Source organism: Thalassophryne amazonica, chromosome 9, assembly GCF_902500255.1.
Source record: "Thalassophryne amazonica chromosome 9, fThaAma1.1, whole genome shotgun sequence".
NCBI lineage: Eukaryota > Metazoa > Chordata > Actinopteri > Batrachoidiformes > Batrachoididae > Thalassophryne > Thalassophryne amazonica.
In genome coordinates, this window is record NC_047111.1 from 87,171,715 (window position 1) to 87,196,774 (window position 25,060).

Consider the following 25,060-nt stretch of genomic DNA (forward strand, 5'->3'; position numbering starts at 1 on the left):
GTCTTCTGCTTCAGAGGTCCATTTAAAGTTGTGTTCATGAAATGTCTTCAGTGTACATTAATCTGTTTAAAGGGTGCACAATTTGTGCATAGTCAGGCACCCAACTTCTGCAATAGTTTGTCAGGCCCAAAAAGGACATCACTTGTCGTTTAGTCAGTGGTTTGGGGGCCTGTAGAATGGCTGTTTTCCTGTCTGCTACGATTGTTCGTCCTTCACAACTCAAATTGTGACCCAAATACTTTACTTCATTTTTCCACAACTGCAATTTATTCTTACTGACTTTGTGACCTTCTTTCGCCAGGTGGAATAATAGAGCAAGAGTGTCTCCTACATGTTGTTTTATCGGGTGAGACCAGCAAAATATCATCAACATACAGGAGAATTTGACTGTTTCCTGGTGGAACAAAGGATGCCATGCTGGCAGACATTACTTGCGAATAAATTGTGGGACTTTCACAATAGCCCTGCGGTAGGCGAGTAAACGTGTATCGCTTTCCCGCAAAGGTGAAAGCAAACCAGAACTGACTATCCTTGTCTACAGGAACGGAGAAAAAGGCATTGCTGATGTCCACAACCGTGAAGAACGTAGCATCAGGTCGAAGAGAATTCAGCAATGTATGTGGGTCAGGTACACAAGGTGCCCTCTGGACTACAGCATTATTAACAGCCTGTAAGTCCTGGACCATTCTCCAACCAGTGGAAGGAGCTGCCTTTTTCACCGGAAAAATTGGAGTGTTGCATGGTGAATCAGGACACTCCACAATGACCTTTGCTTGAATAAGATCTGCTATGACGGGTTTGATGCCTTCCAATGCATCGGGTTTTAATGGATATTGTCTGATACAAGGTCTGTATTCAATCTTTGGGCCTAATAACTACAGGTAGTGCTCCCTTGACTAGTCCAACATCAGTTGGCCCTGAAGACCATAAATGTGGCGGTACTTCAGTAAGGAGTGACTGCTCTTCTTGAGTTAGTACAAAATTTCATGCATCAGAGCTGTCATCAATATGAACTCCAACAGGAGTGTCGATTGGAAGATAAATTTGAGTCCTAGTCAACCCTGTCTGAGGGCTTTCCCAAATATCCCTAGTTTTCCTCACCCAATCGGTGGTTTTTTGTCCCATGTCCACTCGTGCTGATAAGCAATGCCAGGGACACAGAATCTTTGAACAGGGAAACGTGTGGTGGCCCGCTTTGTTTGTACAAATGCATCACAGTGTCCGATAACTGTTCCACTCCGCACGCCGCGTTGGAAATCCCATCACTGTAGATATAGGTCACCAACGGTCGTGGAGTAGGAAGAGTGCGTAAGGCGGTTTCATATTGCAAGTCGGGACCTGGCGTATTTTTGTACCACATAGTTATGTGGAGTTGTTCTGCTGACATTTCGTCCTGGACCTGTGTTAGGGTGTCTCTTCCCATTTAGGAGTAAAGAAGCAAAGTTTTGTGGTTCAACATTTGGAATGTCCAATGTGTAATAAAACTTTCAGTTGTATCAGTGGTCAGGACATGAGATCTGTAGGTTGTAAATCATTTTTTTTCGCTTCACAATCATATTATTCCCCTGAGGCACCAGTGCTAGTCTCAGTTGACAAAGTCCATCTCTGCCTAACAGATTAACTGGACATTCAGGCTCAGTAAAATAGGCATGTAACATGACTGTCCCTCAGGGTCCCGCAGCCATATTGGGTCAGACAGTGGGACTGGTGTAATTTCCCATTTGCTGATCGAACCCAATATATTTCGCTTTCCGCGATGGACACCAGGATCTTCACATTACAGGTTGTCTTACAGGCACCTGAATCGCACAAGAAGGACACAGAGTGTCCATTCACCAAAAGCGTTATTTCTGGTCGAACACTTTCAACTGACATTAGTTCCTGCAGATCAAGATCAACAGGCATGTCTGGACTTAATTTTGGTGATTGGTCGGTTAGTCATTTACTCTGATGTGTGTCTTGTCCTCTGCGAGGACAGTCCCGAGAGATGTGTCCTTCCTCATTACAGATCCAACACCTGTCGTGGCCCTGTTGGTGGTGGGACGTCCTGTCTCTTCTGATCTCCCCTGTCATTGAATCTGTCGCTATTTTGACTCCAACGTGGAGGTCCACCTCTCTGTTCTACGTGTCGGCGTCCTTCCTGAAATCTTCCCTTGAAATTCCACTCGGCCTCGTTGACCACGATCCGGGGTATCCTCTTTGATAATAGAGGTCCTCGTTTGGATCATCGGTCAGGTCAGCCAGGAAAACAGCAGGTGTTTCCCTGTATTTTTCTCCCTACTCTTCTCTCGCCTTCTCGTCTTTGATCTGCAGCTTCCTCCCATGCAATAATTTTGTTCCATCCCTCCTTCATCATTTTCACTCATCATTTTTGTTTTTCTTTTAATAGATTCTCTTAATTTTGACAATGATGGTCTGTTTATTTGGCCGTCGAATCCATGTTTTGTAATCCATGTGTCTAAATATGAGACATGTGTAGGATCTTTTTGTTCCATAAATTTCCAATCTTTGTTACTTAGACGGTCCCGTGGATCCTGCCTTTGTGTCTTACTGTTTGACTTCCCCATTTTTACGTTATTTTTATGTTTTTTTTTTTTTTTTTATAAAGATAAAATTTAGACCAGTGGGGTTTCAACACCTACAGTGTTCTAAACACTGGTTATGTGCTTCTTACGGGACAGCGAATTTAATTTTCCACCAGTCAGTGAGTTCCCTTTCTCCTCCCCGAAGTAAGCGGGAAATCCTTGCCTCTGCCTCTGACCAGTGGTCGCTGTTTACTTTCCCGTAATTTTATATAGAGGAGGATCTTATGACCCGTCACTCTCATTCAGTCACCTTTATTACACTGTCACACTTTTTCACCGGTATTAATTTAGACGCCAGAGGAGCCCGTGCCTCCTAATACAGAGTTTAACTAGTTCGATACTAGAGGATTCTGTTCATCCTTACGGGGTTTAACTGCGCTTAACATTACCTGACATGGTCTAGAATTCTCAGGGTTTTAACATGACTTCCTGTCACTATTCACTGTCCTGTCCGTTTATGTGACTACCTGTCACCACACACACTTATAGTTTTCAATTAAAATTCTACTCACTCAACCGCTGTTTCCCCTCACGGATTAGTCTTCAACCTTCCGGATCCCAGCCGGCGGACCGAGCCAGTCCCGTCAAAGGGTCTCAGTACCTTGGCCAAGGATTTTGCTGGTGTCAGTCTCGTCCGCTGGAACCCTTCAGGTATTTGACATCCGGCTCGAAGGACCAAAGTAATGTTAGGTTTAAAACCACCTAAACATCATAAAGCTGTAAAAGAGAAAGACACAACAGTCAAATAAGAGTCAGAGAGTAGAATTTAATAGTAAATGCTCGCGAGGAGTGCAGCACAGAGACAAACTCATCTAACAATCTCCAAACTGCACTAAACTCTGGCTGCACTCTCGCTCTTTTTATTAGGACGTCATACAGGTGCGGTTGTCAGCATACGTAGCATAAGCAGTTGAGCAATCATAAACGGGTCTTGCAACTACAGTTGAGCAAGATTTGCGACTTCTGGTTTCTGCGACCTCAGGCTACTGGTTTGGGGAAGGTGCGGTCAGGACTTCTCTCCTGGGCTCCGTTCTTCAGGTGTTATCTTCAGTCAGCACATGTCGGTTAACCTTTTGTTCTTTCCTGTGGTTGAAACCACATGCGTGCAGTAGAAACATCATTTGGCAACACAGCTTGTAACACAATTTGCAATACAGCATACTTTCTTTTGGAATCATATTCAATCTTTCCATTACAACTCTCTTTTGCACAAAAGCAATTCATATGATCATATACAAACATTTTCATTCCTTATTATTATTTCATATGTTATTATATCTTTAATGGTTTGATAAGTTGTTTTGGACATCAACTCTTCTGACCTCGCTTTGCGACATCACTTAAGTTCCTTTCTCTCTAACTGCAAGGATAAAAACAACTCATGTAATCATTCATTTGTAACATACTTTATCAAGAGGTCATCAAGAAGTCAGCAACAGACTTCTAACAGATACAATGAGTTCGTTTCTATTACTAAAGTATTAATAAAAGAATGTATAATAAAGGAATATAGAATAAAAGAATGTATAATAAAAGAATGTGTGATAACTAACATATCCATATATACATAAATCCAACAGCAGCATCATACTGTGGGGATGTTTTTCAACAGCAGGAACTGGGAGACTAGTCAGGATTGAGGAAAAGATGAATGCAGGAATATACAGAGACATCCTGGATGAAAACCTGCTCCAGAGCGCTCTTGACCTCAGACTGGGGTGACGGTTCATCTTTCAACAGTACAGTGACCCTAAATACACAGCCAAGATATCAAAGGAGTGGCTTCAGGGCAACTCTGTGAATGTCCTTGAGATCTGAAAATGGCTGTGGACCGATGCTCCCCATCCAACCTGATAAAGCTTGAGACATATTGCAAAGAGGAATGGACAAAACTGATCAAAGACAGGTGCACCAAGCTTGAAGCTGTAATCTCTAACAAAGTTGCATCAAAAAAGTATTGAGCAACGGCTGTGGGTACTTATGTACATATGATTTCTTTTTTTTATTATTTGTATTAAATTTGCAAAAAAAATTTTTTTAACTTTTTCATGTTGTCATTATGGGGTGTTTAATTAAGACGAGTATGCGACTGAGATGACACTTGCAGCTACACAGTGAGAGGGCGGTTTTCCAAAGCCTTGACCTTCTTATACACATTGAAGCTAATGGAAAGAACAAGCTCTTTCATCACAGCTTCTCTCCTCACTCCCCCTCTCTTTCTTCTCTTTGTCTTATACTGGCACACACACAAATGTACTGTACAAATATGCTAACATGCTCCTCCTTCTCTTTCTGCATAGCGGCTAATCTATGTTACAAAGTCGATAACCTTTGGTTTGTCTTGTTTTTTTCTGCAGCTCGACTCTTAAATGTTGTTCTTTGCTGTGCCTGACTCACTGCGTGTCCTCCCCACTTCATGTAGGTGGTGACCTCAGGAAAAACAGCAGAGGATACCACTACATCCTCGCCAACCTGGTGAGAGCGCACCACGTCAAAGCATCCAACAACAACACAGTTAAACAGTGACGCAATTCACCGCCAAGATATGCAACTGCATTTTCTATTTGTCCACTTAAATGTGAAGTTATGAAGGACTTATGGTCCAGTGTAATTGACTGAAATAGAACAGGAGCAGCATATGAAACATTTAACAGCTCATGATAGATGAATCGGATTTTTAAAAGCTGTTTTTTTTTTCTTTTCCTTTTGATTAATGATCTCATCCTCTGTTGGTGTACTTTTTTTCTCAGGGTTTTCTAACATGAGCCTGGACAGAGTCTTTTCTGGTGGAGCCAACATCACGGGGTTTCCAGATCATCAGCCCAGACAGCCCCATCGCCCAGCAGTTCCTGCAGCGCTGGGAGCGCCTGGATGAAAGAGAATTTCCAGAAGCCAGAAATGCTCCATTGAAGGTCAGTGTGGTGCTACGGCAACTGCTGCAATTTCATTGATTCCCATCTTCAAAGATCCTTTTTACCCCTCCCCTTGTCTTCCATAAATTCCAAACATGTCAGTTTGAATCTTTTCAGAAATTACGCTTAATTAACTTGTCATTTGCTTTCACACTGATAGAATCTCACGCTTTATGTCAATCATTCAAAGCTTTTGATTTTGTGTCTAGTTTTCGTTCCTGTGTGTGCAAAGTGTCAACATAATCAGTTTGCTGTAACGACAATGAACAAGGATTCACCAGATCTGTGATTGGGTTTTCGTGTGGCTTTTTGTGTCAGTACACGTCAGCTCTGACTCACGATGCCATCCTTGTGATTGCTGAGGCCTTCCGATACCTCCGGCGTCAGCGAGTGGACGTGTCTCGGAGGGGCAGTGCGGGTGACTGTCTGGCCAACCCGGCTGTGCCCTGGAGCCAAGGCATCGACATAGAGAGAGCCCTCAAAATGGTAGGATCGAGAGCCTTCAGTGTCTGTGCAAACTGATCTAGATTTTACCCCTCAACCACTGCCGTGTTATCGTATCCAACAGCACCTATTTGGCTGTTTATTTATCTATCCAACATTATATATTGGGGGCGAGGAGAGGGAAAATCCATTTGAATTTATTTTCAATTCAGTTTATTTCATTTAAATCACAACAAAGTTGCCTCAAGGTGCTTCACACAAGTAGGGTCTAACCTTACCAACCCCAAGAGCAAGCACACAGGTGACAGTGGTAAGGAAAAACTCCATCTGATGATTTGAGGACGAAACCTCAAGCAGACCATACTCAAAGGGTGACCCTGTGCTTGGGCCATGGTACTGACACAATTGACAATACAAATATACAGGAATCAAGATATGGTATTCAAATTGCACACACTGAAGCATCTGCACCTAAATTAAGATAGTACACAGTAAATTTTGCAGATCCGTTGTTATGACGCCTCACGGTGTGGTTGAATGATCCGTTGTTATGATGCCTCATGGAGCGGCTGACTGATCGAAGCTGGATGCCAGTTAAACGATGTCTCCGAAAGTCAACTTAAGTTCAGATTTTTTTGTTTCTTTTTGGGTTCGGTGTCCTTTGTTAGTGCCGTGTGACCGGGGCTTTACATTCGTTGCTAGAAAACTTCACTGACCAAAATACCAACATTCTGGGTGCAATGAACATGTTTTCTTTCACTATTGTTTGATTTCTTTGTGCGGCTGACATCATTATTCAAGCATTCAAAAGGCTATTCCTACCTCCACACAACAACAACCACACACGAGAAAGGTTCTTAACAGTTTTTGTTATTGAACGAAACCGCGTCTCCCTAACTGGACAGCGTTGTGATGTCATTACGCATGCACGTAGGCGCTGCTCTGTCGCAACTTGAAAATCCCCCATTGTTTGGGTAACATGGCCCAAGCAGTGGGTCACCCCTTTGAGTCTGGTCTGCTTGAGGTTTCTTCCTCAAGTCATCAGAGGAAGTTTTTCCTTACCACTGTCGCCTGTGTGCTTGCTCTAGGGATTGGTAAGGTTAGATCTTACTTGTATGAAGCCCCTTGAGACAGCTTTGTTGTGATTTGGCAATATATAAATGACATTAATTGAATTGATAAAATGAACATAATAGCAACGTGTGGTAGGCACATGATACTTAAACCATAAGTACCAAATGAGCACTTTTGCTTGTCAACACAATGAGTTATTAAGAATTATTTATACTTAGAATGTGTTCATATTGTGGCGATATGGGTAGACTGACATATACAGTAACTATTCCAACAGAACTGAGGAGTGTTTGATAAGAGACAGACAGACAGTTTGGCAACAGACCTGGTGATGCCTGGTGAATATTTAGAGGCTGATTTGCAAACGCAATTTTTTTTTCCTTATTTATTTTTTTTTTTTTTCCCAAAATACTAGTATGCCTAAAACTTGGCAGAACATTAAGTAATTCAAGTGTCTCATGGAAAAGGCAGCTTTAACAGGTTTCAAAACACGGGAGCCAGACTGTAAAAATGGGACTTTCAGCTAAAACTCTCCAGGGAAGCCAAACACCCTTACTTACATAAACAAGTAAATATGAATAATTTTAAAAAGTGAAAAATATAATGAGTGTCAAAATGAGCCACTTATTTTCACCCAGAAATGAAGAAAGGACAAATAAACTTCTCCACCCGTTGGGCCCCATGTGTCATATTGATGTTTTCACATGGAGTCGGCCTGATTGCTGTGTGTTATGAACAGCTGGTATCTTTTCTTGCTGGCAGGTCCAAGTACAAGGTATGACAGGAAACATCCAGTTTGATACATTTGGTCGAAGAACTAATTACACAGTTGATGTGTATGAGATGAAGTCAGGCGGCCTCAGGAGGGTAAGTGAGCACACGGCCTGGTAAACATCACTCACAATTTAATTATCGTGTCATGGAATATTCCTCACAGGATGTAGCATAAACACAAAGATTTCAGCACGGAACGTCTTGCATCCGATGACATAAATACAGTGGAAGTGGAAGAATCCGGTACAAGCCGGGTTATTTCAGTTTGTTGGTTGGATTGATTTAAAACACGCACAGGTGCTTTGAGAAGTTTGTCTTTCAAAAGCCCGATTTCATGATGGAGGAAAATTTTGTCAAAAAAAAAAAAAAAAATTCAGATGGAAACTGAGCAATGTGCAAAAAAAAAAAAAAAAAAAAAAAAAAAAAAATTAAGGAAATGTTGATGAAGGCTGACAACTCTCATATGTATGGTGACTGATAAAGGCCACAAACAGAAAACAAAAATACAAAAATCAACCAAATCTGTTGTGCAACAAACATCTTGCAAATTTAATGGAAAAAAATGCTTGCACACAGAGAACACAAACAAATATAACCTGCAGACATGCAACAGTTTAATCTAACATGTCTGATACTAAAGGATTATTAACCAAGTAAGCAAGGTTAATAATTTGTTTATTATATGGCTATTATATAAACACACAAACTTATGGTATCAGCCGAATATAAAAGCTGCTGATGGTTTTGGGCTCGTTGTCAGACCTGCTTTCTTCACCGCCATGAAGAACTTGCTAACAGATGGTCTGGTTGTTAGCTGGTAAGATTTCAATCTGTATGTTTTTTCCGATGCTGTTTAGGTATTTATGGGGCACGTTCATGTCCATGTTCATTTTTCTAATAGTGTTTTTAGCTTTCTGGTTATTAACAAATCTGATACGCATTCCGGACCAATTCGTGGTAACGTTCTGATATGGGAAAATATCTGAGGAGGGAAGGAGTGCCACAATGGCGCTGTTGTGTCTGGCTGCTCATCTGCTGCTCTCCAGTTATTTTATTGTTTTGAAGCTCTGTTTGGCTTGCTGTTCGGCGTCTGGACGAGCTGTGCACAGAATTCTGGCGGGATCTGTGCTTAAGGTTTGTTATTGACTTATAAAGTTGTTCATGGGCTGGTGCCGTCTTACCTGGCTGATCTGGTGGAACCTTACGTGCCGACCCGGGCTTTGCAGTCGCAGGATGCGGGACTTCTCTGTGTTCCCAGGGTGAAGAAGAAGTCAGCAGGTCAAAGAGTTTTTTTTCTCATCGTGTACCTACCCTGTGGAACGTTCTTCCTGCGACCGTGAGGCAGTCAGAGTCCGTGGACATTTTTAAGTCAAGACTTAAAACCCATTTTCGTTCTCTTTCTTCTGAATAGTTTTTATTTTTTATTTGTTTTATTCTTTTACTTCTGTTTTTAATTGTGTATTTGAATTTTTATTCATTTTTAATTATTTATTTAATTTTTATATTGAATTGTTTTGTGTGAGGCGCCTTGAGATGGCTTTTGTTATGATTTGGCGTATTATAAGATGATTAAATTGATTAAATCAGAGCAGAAATCAGCCAATCAGAGTGTGCGCAGCGTCGTAGCCATATAATAAAAATTCATATGACACATGCAAAATCACAGATGTGTTGCAAAGCGACCCAATGGAAGTATTAACAACAAAAAAATTGAGGTTATCTTTATCTCTATCTGTCTGACAGAGCTGAGTAAGTGTATTTATTTACTTTATTGAATATTTTGAATGTTTTATTTGTGTTCTCTGTCTTTGCAAGCATCGTATCAATTCGCAAGACATTTTTTGATAGAAGTATTGTTGTTGAATTGATCCAGGTACTTTTTGGAGTTGTACATGTTTTCTGCGTTAGTGTTTCCATTTGGAAGTGTTGTGGCCTGTCTCTGCCACCATCCATATGTCATGAATAGCTACTATAAGTGACAGTTGTATGTACAAAATGAGATTCTTTTTTGTGTGTAATCTATGTATTTGTGGCCTCAGACTTCGTGGGAGACAGATTTCAGTGGTTAATTTCAGTGGTGACCACATACCATGTGGTTGTAGTTTGGTTATATGATTCAACGTCTAATGACATACCCATTGACTTAGCCTGGCGATCAGTGCATTTGTCCAGTCACATGTCTGAAAGGTCTGTTTTAAAGCCCGGATGAAGGTTGGAGTTGTGACTTTTATCCAAATCTCCGTGGAGCCTTGAAAGACCACAAGTCAAAACGCGCTGACTTTGCAAAGCAAACAGCTGATATTTTTAGTGAACGCATAAGACATAAAAGTGACTTTTTAAAAAGTTTATTTTCCAAAAGGAAACCCTCTGACACAGCAGGTAGATATCTTCTCATGAGATGTTTGTATGAAGCCCACAGCTGATATATCGTAAATACTGTCATTCCCTCAAACATATAACCAGCAGTAAGGAACACTCAGGGCTTTATTTGCTAAATGTTTGCATGTGTAAAAACATGCGCAAATGCCATTGCACTTGTAAATACACACACATGCTAAGTTACTAAAAGTGTGCAAGAGGATTGCATCTGTCAAATGCACAAAATAGCACTTATTGTCCCTTTAGTGTGTTTACCTTTATGAATATGCAATTTGGGGTTTTTCCACTCTATTGCACAAAAACATTGTGGGAGGGAACATACAAATAGGTAAGGTTTGCACACGCAACACGATTTATCAAAGTCAAAAGGAAATTTAGTGGATGCTAGTTGTGTCTGTATTTTGTGAGTTTGAAACCTTGGAGTTAACTTACTGCACTTGACAGACTCCTGCTCCAGAAGAAAAAGGAAATTAAATAAATTATTCGTTATAAACGTCAGGGAAGACAGCTTGAGGTTTAGCAGGTTGGGCATACATGGAAAAATTTACATGGTTTATGTGAAAATGTCAAGAACGGGCATCCTTTAATCCTCCACAGTCAGTACAGCTGCTCAAAAAATAAATTAATTAACTAATTAATTTAAAAAAAAATCTCTTCAGCTTTTTATTAGAGAAACCATTCACATTGTGCTTCTGAAGCTATTTTTTTTTTTTTTTTGATAAAACACACAAACCAATATGAGACCAGTGTTTGTCAAAGAGGTGGCACAAGGACATCACATGAGAGAGAACTGACTTACGTCTTCCTGTCAGTTGGTCTTTAAAGGACATGTCGCACGTTTAACACCCCAGTTAGCAAGACAACATAAATGTACTCATGACTGTAAGTCTCTCTGTGCACATTCGCTAATAATTAGTGGTCATTGATGTATTTTATTGGTAATTATTCCTCTCACTCTGAGCGTTAGCAGGTGCATTTCCGGAAAAAACATCTCATTCGGCAAGTTTCTGTATTTCTCAGCGTGTGACGTATATTGTAGAATGAGCACAAACATCCCAATGACTGACAGACAGAGTGAAATGAACCTGCTACATCCAAAAACAAAGCTTCTGAGCTTTCATTCAAAAGTGATGGCTCGGATTTGCAGCAAGGAGATGTCACACTTCACCCCGAAACCCTTAACATTTTCAGTCTGACGATTTTGGAACGTAAAGTGTGGTGACGTGCTGTTTGTGTGGCAGGATGCTGTTTTACTGCTGCCGTGAGCATGGATGTGGACGGTCTCCACCACTCTGTTTTTACAGACTGCCTGAAAATGCAGATGTATTTCTCATACTGGAAAAAGTCAGAAGACACTATTTTCAGCAGATGATGGACTCTGTATCTAACGTGCCACAATCATGACAGAACTTGAGCTGAAGGCAGACCTGCGATCGGACATCATTCTCTGGTCGGTGATCGCGTGATCGGTACCTGAGGACAAGTAGACCTGTTTTCTGACTGGTGATTTGTGTGAGGACTAGTGGACCTGTTCTCTGGCTGGCAATCGTGCGCGTGTGGTGCGTGCGTGCGATGCGTGCGATGTGTGTGTGCGTGGAGGCTTCTTTAATGTTGTGGACATCTGATCACATCTGTCTGATCAGATCTGTGATATTTCACATCCATGTACAAAGCCGCAATTAACAGGTGAGATGCGCGTTAAAACAGCCTGCTGCGCGCACTCAGACCAAGATCCAAATTCCCACAGATATCTTAGATTTTTTTTTTTCACAGTTATATACAACACTTATAAATGTTTTGTTTTGATTTGAACAGGCTGGGCTTATGACTAATGGCCGTGCAGGTGCACTAAATCTTCTCACGGCTGCTCCTTCTCCTGCATCAGTGACTGCATCAAATTTAACAATTATCACTTAAAAATGAGTCATCACAACATGACATCACACTTCTGTAAACTTTGGAATTAATTTGTGGCTCCATTCTTAACGTTAACAGCTACATTTCATTCATGCAGATGCTGTGACTATTCTAAAAGCTACGTCACCGCTGTCTGAAACACCCGAGTACTCACAAGTGCTTTGTTTTCAGAAGTCTCCATAGTTGTTTGTTGCGAATGCACAAAGTAATCCTGGTGTATCATCGGATGGTCACTAACAGCCTAAATCTTAAGTGTTATGATTTCTGTGCAACATGTCCTTTAAAGACTGTTTTTCTTTTCTTCCTGCAGACCCTGAGATCTGAAAGTAGCCTTGGATCTTTCAGCACTCTGCTCTAATTGGGTCTAACAGTGCAAAGACAAAGACACATAAACAGATGTATAGCAGGGCTTTAAATAAAAGGTGGCACCAAAAGAAATTGACTCCAAACTGTCCGTCCACAAGATAACATGAAGCAGCGGCCCACGCGTCCAAACTGTCAGACAGTCTGGGGTGACACACAGCTAGCATGGTGGACCGTAGCTGTTATAATTGGTAGACGGTGCGTTTGTCTTGGCTGGTTACATCAGAGTGCTAATGCAATCATCTGAGGTTCAGCAGACACAGTCCTAGTGTTTGTTTTTGTCCTCCATTGCACCATATGTTCTGTGCACTGTATTAATAGCACAGTCCAACAGCTGTCTGCTTTTGGCTTCAGGAGATGCATTTCGACTACTAAGTTTGTGTTGCTGCTTTTAATTTTACTCACTCTGCAAGCGCGCTATCACTGTGCACTCTCGTGCAAGAGAGCCTTTGCAGAGCTGGGAATAGATTCATCCCACTCTGCAGAAGTGCAACACAGGTGAGCTGAGAAATACCACTACAAGCTTTTCTTACGTACATCAGCGAAAAACAAACCAGTTGTACAAATAGAGTCGACCAATGCAAAATGTACTTGGAGGCTTTATTTGTATGTCAATCTGTTTCTTTTATTAACTGTGACTGTTTTATTTTGCAGGTCGGCTACTGGAATGAATATGAAAAGTTTGTATATGTAATGGATCAGCAGGTCACCAACGAGTCCTCTTCTGTGGAAAACCGAACAATTGTGGTCACTACTATTATGGTACACTCTCTAGCTGGTTTTAAGTGTGTTACCTTAAGATTTCTGCCACTCAAGGTCAAGGTGTCCTTTGTTGCAATCTGTCCTGGGAGGGTAGAATTATTTTATTTTGTGTTGCTTTCCATCCACTCACTACATGTTGAAACAGTCGATTCACAAAGAGTGTTTCAACTGTATCCGTGTGGGTGCCAAAGCATTTTGATTTTTTTATACTATGGTGTCTGTTGTAGTAGTGACGTCACAATAACGGCTTTGGTAATGATACCTGTAGAGGTTAACCACCACTGTGCATTCACGTTCAGTGCATACGTAAGTAAAAAGTCTCATTAAGTAAATCGTCAGTGACACTCGGGGCAGGCAGTCAAATCAGTTGTCTACCAGCAGAGATGAGAAGTAATCTGCATGCAAGGATTTAAAACAACAACCTTCACTTAAATTTATATCAAGTTCCCTGTTTTCTGAAAGTTTGCTCAGTGGTGGGCAATGATAATCAGCTATTCGGCCACTTAGCTGAGATAAATTGTTCATTACCAGATTAGCTTTTAAGCTAATGTTGAAAACCATTTGCAGACTAATTACCTTTCACTAAATTTAGTTTCACTAACTTTCAGTCAGCTAACAATTATAAAAATAAAGATTAATGATCAAAAATGTTTGTAAACCTTAAAATCATACATGTTTGTTTCTACTGAAGCTTATAAAGTGACACATTGCACAAGGATAGAAAACATTATGTTGAGGAGCTCAAGCCAGAGAAAACACATTACTTCTAATATTAAAATTATTTACATATGTATTTTTTATGTCTTAATGTTTATTATTCATTTAGTAATTTCTGTAGTGTGAAAAACAGTATTATATTGAAGCTACTGTTTAATTTCATTTGTTCATTTAGTCATGTTTATCTTGTTCATCATGTGATCATGGCATACTAAACTTTGTTGTTATTGTCCACGTTTACGCTTCAACATATTAAAATTTAATCTCTTTAGGCCTGTTTTTTCGAGGTTTAGAGTCCAACCCCCCCCCCCCCCCAAAAAAAAGATAAATTCATGTAATAAACGTTAGCACTTAGTGGTAGCTTCAGCTCAGTGTTTTAGCAATTTAACCGTTTAGTGTTATCACATTTTTCACTTAGCAGATTTGTGGTTATCAAAGCTACGTTTTGGATTAGCTGTGCCCACCACTGAGTTTAGTGCTAAAATTAATTTTAAATTAGTACATCAAGCAATATATAGATGTTAAATCAAGACCTTGCAGGTGAATTAGCTTATTTTTAAATGTAAGATAACGTTCGCCTTATCTTACATTTAAAAACACTTCCTGTTGTTCCTTCTGACTTTGCCTATTATGTTTCCATCTTAGGCAAATTCAGAATGAGTCATTCCTTCTCATTTCAGTGTAGAAACTCATTATCCTCATGACAGGCTGCTAATCGAAGAATGTTCCAGGGCAAATGGTGTGAAAACAAAAGCAGTGTCATTGCATTATTTTATTTCTGCGAGGCATGACTTTGATTTTAATGAAGACAACCATTATTTTAAATACATCATTATGTTAACATCATGTTGCTTTACTTAGTTTTTACATTCAAGAAAATGTCATATTTAATGAAAGGCCATCCTGTTAGTGAAGTAGCTGAGTGCTTCATTTTGTGTTACATCAACATTATACATGATGGCAGAATGAGGAATTTTCCTGTCTGAAGCAAAAAAACTTGGATTAATGTGTGTGCATCACAATAAATTTCTCTAAAGCTTTGCGGAAAAAAAAGTACTGTTTAACTACTGAAGAAACTGAAGAAATCTATCCTCAAGGTGACAGAATAGACGATGTGTACATTTAGGGGGGAGTAAAATTTCAATAGAGGTAGATCATTTATCAAGAGAAGCAAACAGATGGTTTTATAGTCACAGTAGTATTATTCGTTATCGGCATATGCTCACAAATTCATGCACCTCATATATAGATGAATGTCTTGAGTCCCTCAGCTGTCACTGACATTTACTTTATGAACTGAAAAGTGTGACATTCAGCTTTCTCTTCCCTAATGTGCCAAGTTGACGCAAAGCACCCTCCCTATCCTGCATTTAGATTTCCATTGATGTTTGCATGAAAGAACCCTGTTGTCCTGCTTGTGTGTTCCTGCTGCCCACTGGAACTGTTGGACTGCCTGATGGAGCTGTCCGCACATACAGGGATTTTAATTAAAATTAAATTTTACATAGTACCTCAGGTTTGCAAGTGAAGGTTGAAACAACAAAATACTCACAAGTGTAATGGGTTTTTAACATTTCAATGTGTATAGGTGATGCAGTGTAACATTATGTTGTAAGAAACAACTAAATATAGATTTTTTTAAAGCACTTTTTTAAAGTTATACATTGTAACAAGAAGTATAAGCTCCATTGTGGCATCAACATTCTGCTTGAGGGATGAATGAAAGCTGAACTGACTTTTTCCCTTAAACTGAGCATGGTGCCACTTTTATCTTACTTGGGAACTGTGAATTTTGAATTATGTCATTTTATACCCTCAGTTGTGATTTGCTGTACTGTCTTCAAACACAAAAGCTGTAAATTTAGTCAATATTTGCTCAGTCTGCATTAGTGTTAAAATATTTGATAAAAAGCTAATGAATGACATAACACTGGCTTATAAGTGGCTGCCGAGCTAGCTGCTAGACATGGTGCACTAGCAAGGATTTATTACCATTTTATTTTGTCAAAATAGGTAACCAAACACGAAAAAACTCAAATCTAAAGAAGTGCTAAGTCACCTCACTTCTAACTTAGCATTCAGAAACAACAGCCTTATCATTTAAATTGTCACAAATCATTTGCTTTGACTTTTCCTGCTATTACTTCCAGGGTTTCAAATCCATATATTCGCCCTATTGACATATCCCATAATCCCTTGCGCGCCACAAAGTCGCTGCACTCAAACAACATAGAGAATCCACATGATGACAATTGAAAATGAATATTATACTACAAAAATGTAATTTTTTATGCTTTTTGTCATGTTAATAAGAGACTGCATGCATGATACCCTGAAAACTTGCTAAAACAATTATAACAAATAATCCATGTTTGCTACGTTTAATCTGTGTGGAATTTAATAAACGCAAACCGAATTTCAGACATATATATTAGTCTGGAACAAAGAGGACAAACAGTGTTGTAAAGAACAATAATCAAGACGTTAAAGAGCAAACTTCACTTTCCCCCAGAACGACATGATCAGGAAGTGAGCGTAGCTCACAGCAACTCCCATTGAAAATAACGGCGAGACAGCCTGTGATTCTCGCATGTTTACATAAAACAAACACAATAACATCTATAAACCCAGAGAATATATTCATTAGAGTTTTAGGCACAATCTAAAAATAGTTTTATGTTGCGATGTTGATGTTGTTGTCCGTGTGCAGCGGTTAAAGTGCAGCCCGATCAGAGCGTCTCTATGCAGTTCTCAGTGTTACTGAGATCTCACAGCGCGGTGACCTCTCCGAGGTTTTGTGGGATTTCAAACGTCAATAGGGCGAATACACAATTGGTTTATTCTGAGCAGAATCTGTATTTTAATTCTTCAGTTTTTGGTTCCACCTTAAATTATTAAATCAAATACTAGTTCATAATGTTCCATGTAAGACTGTGTGATATCTGTATTTTTTGGATGTTGTCTGTTGATACAGGCTATGTTTTACTCTGTAGTCGATCGTTAATACGGCTCTGCTATGCTGGGCATGTTGTTTAACCCATAGAGATGAAAACAAGACGAGCGCAGACAATTAACCCTGTGCATGTTTTGATGGTTGGCTGAATCCTCTGTTGTCTGCGCCACTGTTTCCCATGAAATTAGTATTATGCTAGTTGAAAAGCTAATACTAGAAACAAATACCAACAGACTATAAAGCAAACCAATTTAAAGCTAATGAAGCTAATGCTAAAAATATAAAGCTAATTGAACAACTTAATATGAAGTTATTCTTATCTAGTTATCATTTCTAATGAAAGCTAACTCATCTAGAGTGGAATCTAAAGGTAATATAAAGCTAATATAGCTAATAAAGCTAATATAAAGAGAACATCAAGCTCACTGAATCTAAAGCTGAGGTTAACTCAGTCTTTTAAAACAAACAAATAAATAAATAAATCTGAAGCTGGCTGATTCTAAACCTAATTGAACTATTTGAATGAATTTTCTTGCTGTAAGTAAGAAATTTTAAGTTCCCACTTGAAAATGATCACTGCATGACTCCTCAGACAAACATGTTTGTTGCTGAAGCCTTTTTCATTATCTTAACCTCTGCTGTTTCTCCGATTTTTATGCTTTCAGTGTTGTGTGAGCATGACTGCATGCCTGCTGCTGACAATAAAGGCCACACGTGGCCCATGAGTTGTGGATATTGTGAACGTGTGTTGGCTTTTCAATGAACTCAGTATTCTGTCTAATTAACAGGAAGCGCCGTATGTGATGTACAAGAAAAACTTTATGATGCTGGAGGGAAATGACAGATACGAAGGCTACTGTGTTGATTTAGCTTCAGAAATTGCAAAACATGTTGGGATAAAATATAAGCTCTCAATAGTTCCGGATGGAAAGTATGGAGCCAGAGATCCAGAGACTAGGACGTGGAACGGGATGGTGGGTGAACTCGTTTATGGGGTAAGTTTCCCTCTGTAACTCCTTTGTTACTTAAAGATGCAGTGTGTTAGATTTAGGGGTGTTTGTTATCAGAAATGGATTATAACATTCATAACATCAATTCATTTGTGTATAATAAATTACTTGCAACAACGAATGTGTTTTCATAAGTTTGGAATGAGCCGTCGTGTTGCAGCCCAAAAGGAGCATACTTACTCCCTCTGTCAAATATTGCAGTGTGGCTGGAAGATTGCAGGAAAAAAAGATTTGATTGCTGCTTTGTATGTCACGTGACATGGATTAGTCGTTCCATTTACCATGCAAATTTGGTTCCATACATTTTGTACCATTGCACGCAGTGAACCCCGCCCACACACACACTAGTGGGGGCAGTGTTTAGCTAAACATGGCAGAGTTTGTTTTGCTGACAGACGATGATTTGAACAAGCTAATTGACAGTACCAATTCTTCTAACACACACACACACACACAAAAACAAATCTACTACGCTGTAAACCGCCTGGAGGCTTGAAGAGCTGTTAAGATGAAAACCTGTACAAATTTCTGATGCGATTTTTTTTACTGGACTAAGGAAATACACAAAGTCTTTTCTCTTTTTTTTTTTTTTTTTTTTTTTTGCAAGTATCACGGACTACCTCATCAGAATTATTTTTGAATTATCTAACTGTTGTTCCATGTTGACTGAGAACACTTTTGGACTCCTATTTATACAGGGTGTTTCAAAAGTCACACATGGTTTTTATTTTCTCTTTTCTTTGGAGGTATATGACGTACGGTGTTAATCTTGTGCTTTTGCCCTCTTCAGTGAATGAGAATTTTTTCAAGTGCAAATTTGCAGTGCTCCGTTGTTTTCTTGAAGTGCCGTGCTTGCTTTAGGACAGCGGCGCAAAATTGCTGCATGGGTGGAGGTGCTTCAATATGTGACTGCAGTGCAACAACAATTTCAGGCCCTCTATGGACCTCATTATGCACCAGACCGAAACATCATCCTCAGCACCCACAGGAAGTTGATGGAGACTGGATCCTTGATAGATAGACCGTGTTCAAGAAGACCCCAAAGTGGGCAGAGTGAGAAAAATGTTGCAGCTGTCTGGGAGACTTTTGATCTCAGTCAAGATATGTCCATTCGGAGAGCATCTTCAGAATTGCATATCAGCGCTACTTTTCGCCAAAGGATCTTGCGGCATAAGCTCAGGCCCTTTCCCTACAAGATCAGTGTTGTCCAAAAGCTTGAACTGCAAGACTACAACAGCCGGGTGGAAATGTGTGAAACTCTGTTGGATCATTTCCAGAGAGAGCCTTCTGTCCTGGAGCAGATGTGGTTCAGTGACAAAGTTCTCTTCCAGCTTTTTGGTCATCGCAATCGGCATAATACCCTCATATGGGGACTTGCCAATCCCGTGCAAATCCAGGAGCATGAACGGGATGGGTCTAAATTAATCCTCTGCTGTTCTATCTCCTCAGATGGCTTAATTGGCCCATTCTTCTTCCATGATCGCGACGGACACTCTGTGAATGTCAGTGGCAACAATTACCTCCATATACTTCAGGAATTCTGTGTCCCCAAACTGTCAGCTGTAGCTGACATGCAGCAAGTCATTTTCCCACAATATGATGCCCTGGCACATTATTCTTGTGAAGTTTGTGCGTTCCTTGATAAGCAGGTCCCGGATCGGTGGATTGGTCATCGTGGTCCTGTGGAATGGGCTCCCCATTCACCTGATCTCACACCATGCAATTTTTTCTTGTGGGATTACATCAAGTTGAAAGTCTATGCAACAAGGCCTTTGGATTTCCCACCGCTTGAAGAACACATCAGAAACCCATGTGCTTCAGTGACTCCCGAAATGTTGTCAGATGTTGGTCAGGCATGCATGTAACGTTGGCTTGACTGCTACGAAAAAGGTGGTGCACACGTTGAGGTGTACCACTGACTTATGGATGAACATTCAAAGTCAAAGATGGTACCACAAATATTCTCAGTTAATATAAATTTTACCATGGGAATTTCATCCACTTTATGTTTCAACTACATTTTCAATAAACAATACAAAACCATGAGTGACTTTTGAAACACCCTGTAGTTTGTGTTGGACTGTTGATGTCAAAACACCAGTGACGAACACCAAAATGTAAGTCCCTTTTCTGTTGTTTTTAAATTAATAAAATATCAAATGACAAGGATCTATTTTAGCCGTTATACTCAACAAAAATATAAACGCAACACTTTTGGTTTTGCTCCCATTTTGTATGAGATGAACTCAAAGATCTAAAACTTTTTCCACATACACAATATCACCATTTCCCTCAAATATTGTTCACAAACCAGTCTAAATCTGTGATAGTGAGCACTTCTCCTTTGCTGAGATAATCCATCCCACCTCACAGGTGTGCCATATCAAGATGCTGATTAGACACCATGATTAGTGCACAGGTGTGCCTTAGACTGCCCACAATAAAAGGCCACTCTGAAAGGTGCAGTTTTATCACACAGCACAATGCCACAGATGTCGCAAGATTTGAGGGAGCGTGCAATTGGCATGCTGACAGCAGGAATGTCAACCAGAGCTGTTGCTCGTGTATTGAATGTTCATTTCTCTACCATAAGCCGTCTCCAAAGGCGTTTCAGAGAATTTGGCAGTACATCCAACCAGCCTCACAACCGCAGACCACGTGTAACCACACCAGCCCAGACCTCCACATCCAGCATGTTCACCTCCAAGATCATCTGAGACCAGCCACTCGGACAGCTGCTGAAACAATCGGTTTGCATAACCAAAGAATTTTTGCACAAACTGTCAGAAACCGTCTCAGGGAAGCTCATCTGCATGCTCGTCGTCCTCATCGGGGTCTCAACCTGACTCCAGTTCGTCGTCGTAACCGACTTGAGTGGGCAAATGCTCACATTCGCTGGCGTTTGGCATGTTGGAGAGGTGTTCTCTTCATCCTTCTTGATGCGAAGGAGATGTGTTGCACTCCATGAGGCAAGTGGTGGTCACACCAGATACTGACTGGTATCCCCCCCCAATAAAACAAAACTGCACCTTTCAGAGTGGCCTTTTATTGTGGGCAGTCTAAGGCACACCTGTGCACTAATCATGGTGTCTGATCAGCATCTTGATATGGCACACCTGTGAGGTGGGATGGATTATCTCAGCAAAGGAGAAGTGCTCACTATCACAGATTTCGACTGGTTTGTGAACAATATTTGAGGGAAATGGTGATATTGTGTATGTGGAAAAAGTTTTAGATCTTTGAGTTCATCTCATACAAAATGGAAGCAAAACCAAAAGTGTTGCGTTTATATTTTTGTTGAGTATATAAAACAAATAATGAATGTTTTTACATTCTTTTCAGTGGAACGAATATTTAATTTGGTGAAAGCTGGAACTTACCATTCATGAAATATTCGTACCATTAAACTCATAAAAATGTATTATTTGTATATTAGTTCACCCAAATTAGTTCACCCTAAGGACAGGATCCCTAGTTACAAACAGAGCAATGTAGTGTATTCTGTCAGATGTCAGGAAAACTGTAACGAACACTACATAGGTGAGACTAAGCAACCTTTACACAAAAGGCTATACCAGCACCGCAGAGAGGGCGCCAGTGGACCTCAGTCTGCAGTTCATCTCCACCTTAAAGACACTAACCACACATTTGAGGACAAGGAAGTTAAAATATTAGCCAGAGAGAAGAAATGGTTTGAGAGAGGGGTCAAGGAGGCATTCTATGTGAAACAGTTGAAACCCAGCCTTAACCGGGGAGGCGGTCTGAGACACGCTTCGTCCCCTGTTTACAATGGGGTACTCAGGTCAAAGCAGTTTCAGTCTTTTGTTCATGGTAATGAGGCATTCACATCATTAGGAGAGGCTCCCATCATTAGGAGGGACATCTGCCCTGTCATTAGGAGGGTGCTAACTAGAGCACAATAGGTGCTAATTAGAGCTATTGTTTAGTCACTAGCCTATAGCAGTCTGCCTCTCAGTAGGAGGGGTCTGGTTAGGTTTAAAACTCCAGCTTTTGTGGCTTCTGTTTATTCTTCTCTACAAGAGTCAAGAGTAAAGTCATACCACCAGAGCAAGAATTTTAGCTGAGGAAGCTTCTGCGATTTGAAGCGAAACGACCTCGCGTCAAGCAGCCCAGTCCAGTCAAAGATTCAAGCTTCTCTACTATTATTTGTATACTAATGCAGGCTAACAGTTTTCAGAACAGTCATTCTGAGAAATGGGATATCATACATATTGCTTATCAAGGCAAGGAAGGCTCACTCCTCATCGCCAAACAAGTGAAAATGTGAAGGGAAAGAAAATCAAGAATACAGCAGCATAATGCAATCTGCAGCCTCAGCGCTTGATGATACTTTAATCCCACACACTGTAGCTTTAACTTTTAACTTATCTCCCCATTCTCTTTGATACTGTGTGTGACTCAGTGTCTTTTGTTCAAACCAAGCATGTCGATTGTTTTGTTATAGCAAATACAACCCCTGGTTAGTTTTGGGGATGAAAATTTACAGGGTGATTCCATAATTTTTTCCTCAGAATTGAGTGATTCCATATTTTTTTCCTCTGCTTGGTCTAAAAAAGTAACCGTTACTGACTGCCACAATTTTTTTTCTTGATTTCTTATAGTGTTTCTTAAAGCCAGAAAGTTGCCATTTGAAATGACTTTAGTTTTGTGTCATGTCTGTGATCTGCTTTTTTTCTACAAAATTAAACAACTGAATGAACATCCTCTGAGGCCGGTGATTCCATAATTTTTGCCAGGGGTTATACATGTAATATCACATTTTAGCAATAAGACTCTTTGCTTGTAATATGACATTTTAATTGCTGATCATGTGTCATGCAGAAAAACGGAGGGGGATAAAAAACAGAAACACAGGTGTATTTTTCATAGAGGTTCAGGTTCAGGTGACTTTATTTGTACCCGTAGGTAGATTTGACTTGCAGCAAACAGAAAAGGGCATCCATGTTAGTCATACACAACAATTACAATGAAAACACTGAAAACACTAACAAAGAACATATACAAAACAAAAGTAGAACACAGACACAACTGGGCACTCACAGGCTTACTAAAATACTAAAAACAAGCATCAGGAGAAACCACTAAAAGACGGCCAGCATAAAAATTGATGTGCAAAAGGCAAATAAATAAATAAGTATACGTATAAATATGTGCAAACCCTGCTAAGATTTGTTCAAATGCATAATTGCCGCTGGAACAAAACTGCTCCTGTAGCGTTTTGTCCTACAGCCAGAAGGCAGGAGCTGAAATTAGTTAGCCTGAGGGTGGGAGTCATCAACTGTGATGCAGCTGGTTATCTGCTGTAAATGTTTGGTGTTCAGGGACTCTAAACTCAGCTGCTACTCACCAATATGCCGACTGGACCATTTAATAATCTGACCCAGTCTGTTCCTGTCCTTCAGTGTCAGACTGCCAAACCAGGCCACCAAAGAGAAAGATAAAACAGATTCAATAAAAACACGATAAAATAGTGTTAACATGGTTCAGCCGATGTGGAAGTACGACAGTTTCCTGAGGCAGAACAAGTGCTGGTGCTCCTTCCTGCACACCGCCTCACAGTTTGCCTCAATCTTCAGTGAATTATCAATGATAGTCCCAAGGTATTTATAAATTTGCACAATTTCAACTGGTTGACCATTAATTATTATGTTGTCAGGTGTGCTACCATGCTTCCTAAAATCAATGACCATATCTTTGGTTTTTAATGTATTGAGCTGAAGATATGAGTCCTCACACCATTTAACAAAATGGTCAACTACAGGGCCGTGGATGTTCTCATTGTCCTGCAGAAGACTGACAATCACTGTGTCATCCGCGTATTTTAAAATGAATCTGTTGTTAAAAGTGCTCTGACACATACTGGTGTAAAGAATAAATAACAAAGGTGAGAGCACACACCCTTGTGGTGAGCCAGTAGAAGAACACACTTTGTTTGATAAGATCCCGTACACTCTGACTTTGTGTTCTGTTTGTTAAAAAGTCTAAATCCAGCCCACAAGATTGTTGCTTAATTTAAAATGTTCTAAAAGCCTTTGGGTTAAAATACAAGGGTGGATTGTGTTAAAAGCTGAGAAGTCAATGAATAAAAGCCGGCCGGGCATGACACCCACTTCCCTCCAGATGACTAAAAAGCAAATTAAGCAGAGTGAGTGTGGCGTCCTCCACTCCTCTGTTAGGCCTGTAAGCAAAATGTAACGGATCAAGTGCATGCATAGAGCTTTTTAGCATTTCAGACTGTACCAATTTCTCAAAGATTTTCATCAGAATTGATGCTAGGGCAACAGGCCTAAAATCATTTAAAGTCATTCAAAGTAGAAGTGGACTGAGTGAATTTTTCATATCTTCTGGTTTTGCTACCCCTCACTCACATGTTGTGTTTGGGATGAACTGGCTTTAACAAGATGGTGTGCATCTTTTATGAAACCTCAGCTGTGGTCTTCACCATATGCAGTTTTTTTATTATTATTTTAATGCATGTGGTTTCTACAGTTACAGCTGCTCTTCTCGACCGCAGCACTCCTGTGGTAATATGTTAAGTGGAGAAAGAGACGATAACCTGTCAAAACTGAAGGGGCTTCAGCATGTCCTCTGCTATATTTCTGATTTTATATAAATGGAGCGCGAGTGCAAGCACAGCAGGTTCAGGCAGCCAACTCTTCATACTCAGAGCATGCACACTCAACATTAAACATATCAAATACACGCTGGTCGTATGCAGCTATAGGTTCATAAATGTCACAGAGCTGTAACTAAATCAACTAGTGGGTGGAGTTAACACATCTCCATCTGTTGCCAAGGAGGCCGAGCCACTTTCAGCAAAGAGGGCAGACCTACAGTGGACACAATATACAAATAATGAATGTTTATGAGTTCAATGGTACAAATATTTCATGAGGTGAAAGATGGAATGTTGCATTCAATGAGGCGAACCCGAGGGTCCACATCCAGCTGAGGTGTAATATCTCAGAAACTATAGCAGCACAAACAAAAATTTTAACGGCACAAATCTGCAGAAACGAAGCACTAAAAAAGTAGACCAGTTTGGTTCATTTTGGAGCAAGCTGGGGGGGGGGATGATGACCTCTGAATGACCTAAATAATAATCTTTAATATCTCAAAAACCATAGCAGCACAAACAAAATTTTTAAC

General features: G+C 40.1%; 1 protein-coding gene across 1 annotated transcript in view; it reads left to right on the top strand.

The window, feature by feature from the left end:
- gria3a (glutamate receptor, ionotropic, AMPA 3a) overlaps positions 1-25,060 on the top strand; it is a 367,539-nt gene that overhangs the window by 263,426 nt on the left and 79,053 nt on the right. The window contains exon 10 of the mRNA XM_034178685.1: positions 17,669-17,875. Coding sequence (XP_034034576.1) covers positions 17,669-17,875 — 207 coding nt within the window. The remainder of the gene's footprint in view (positions 1-17,668; positions 17,876-25,060) is intronic.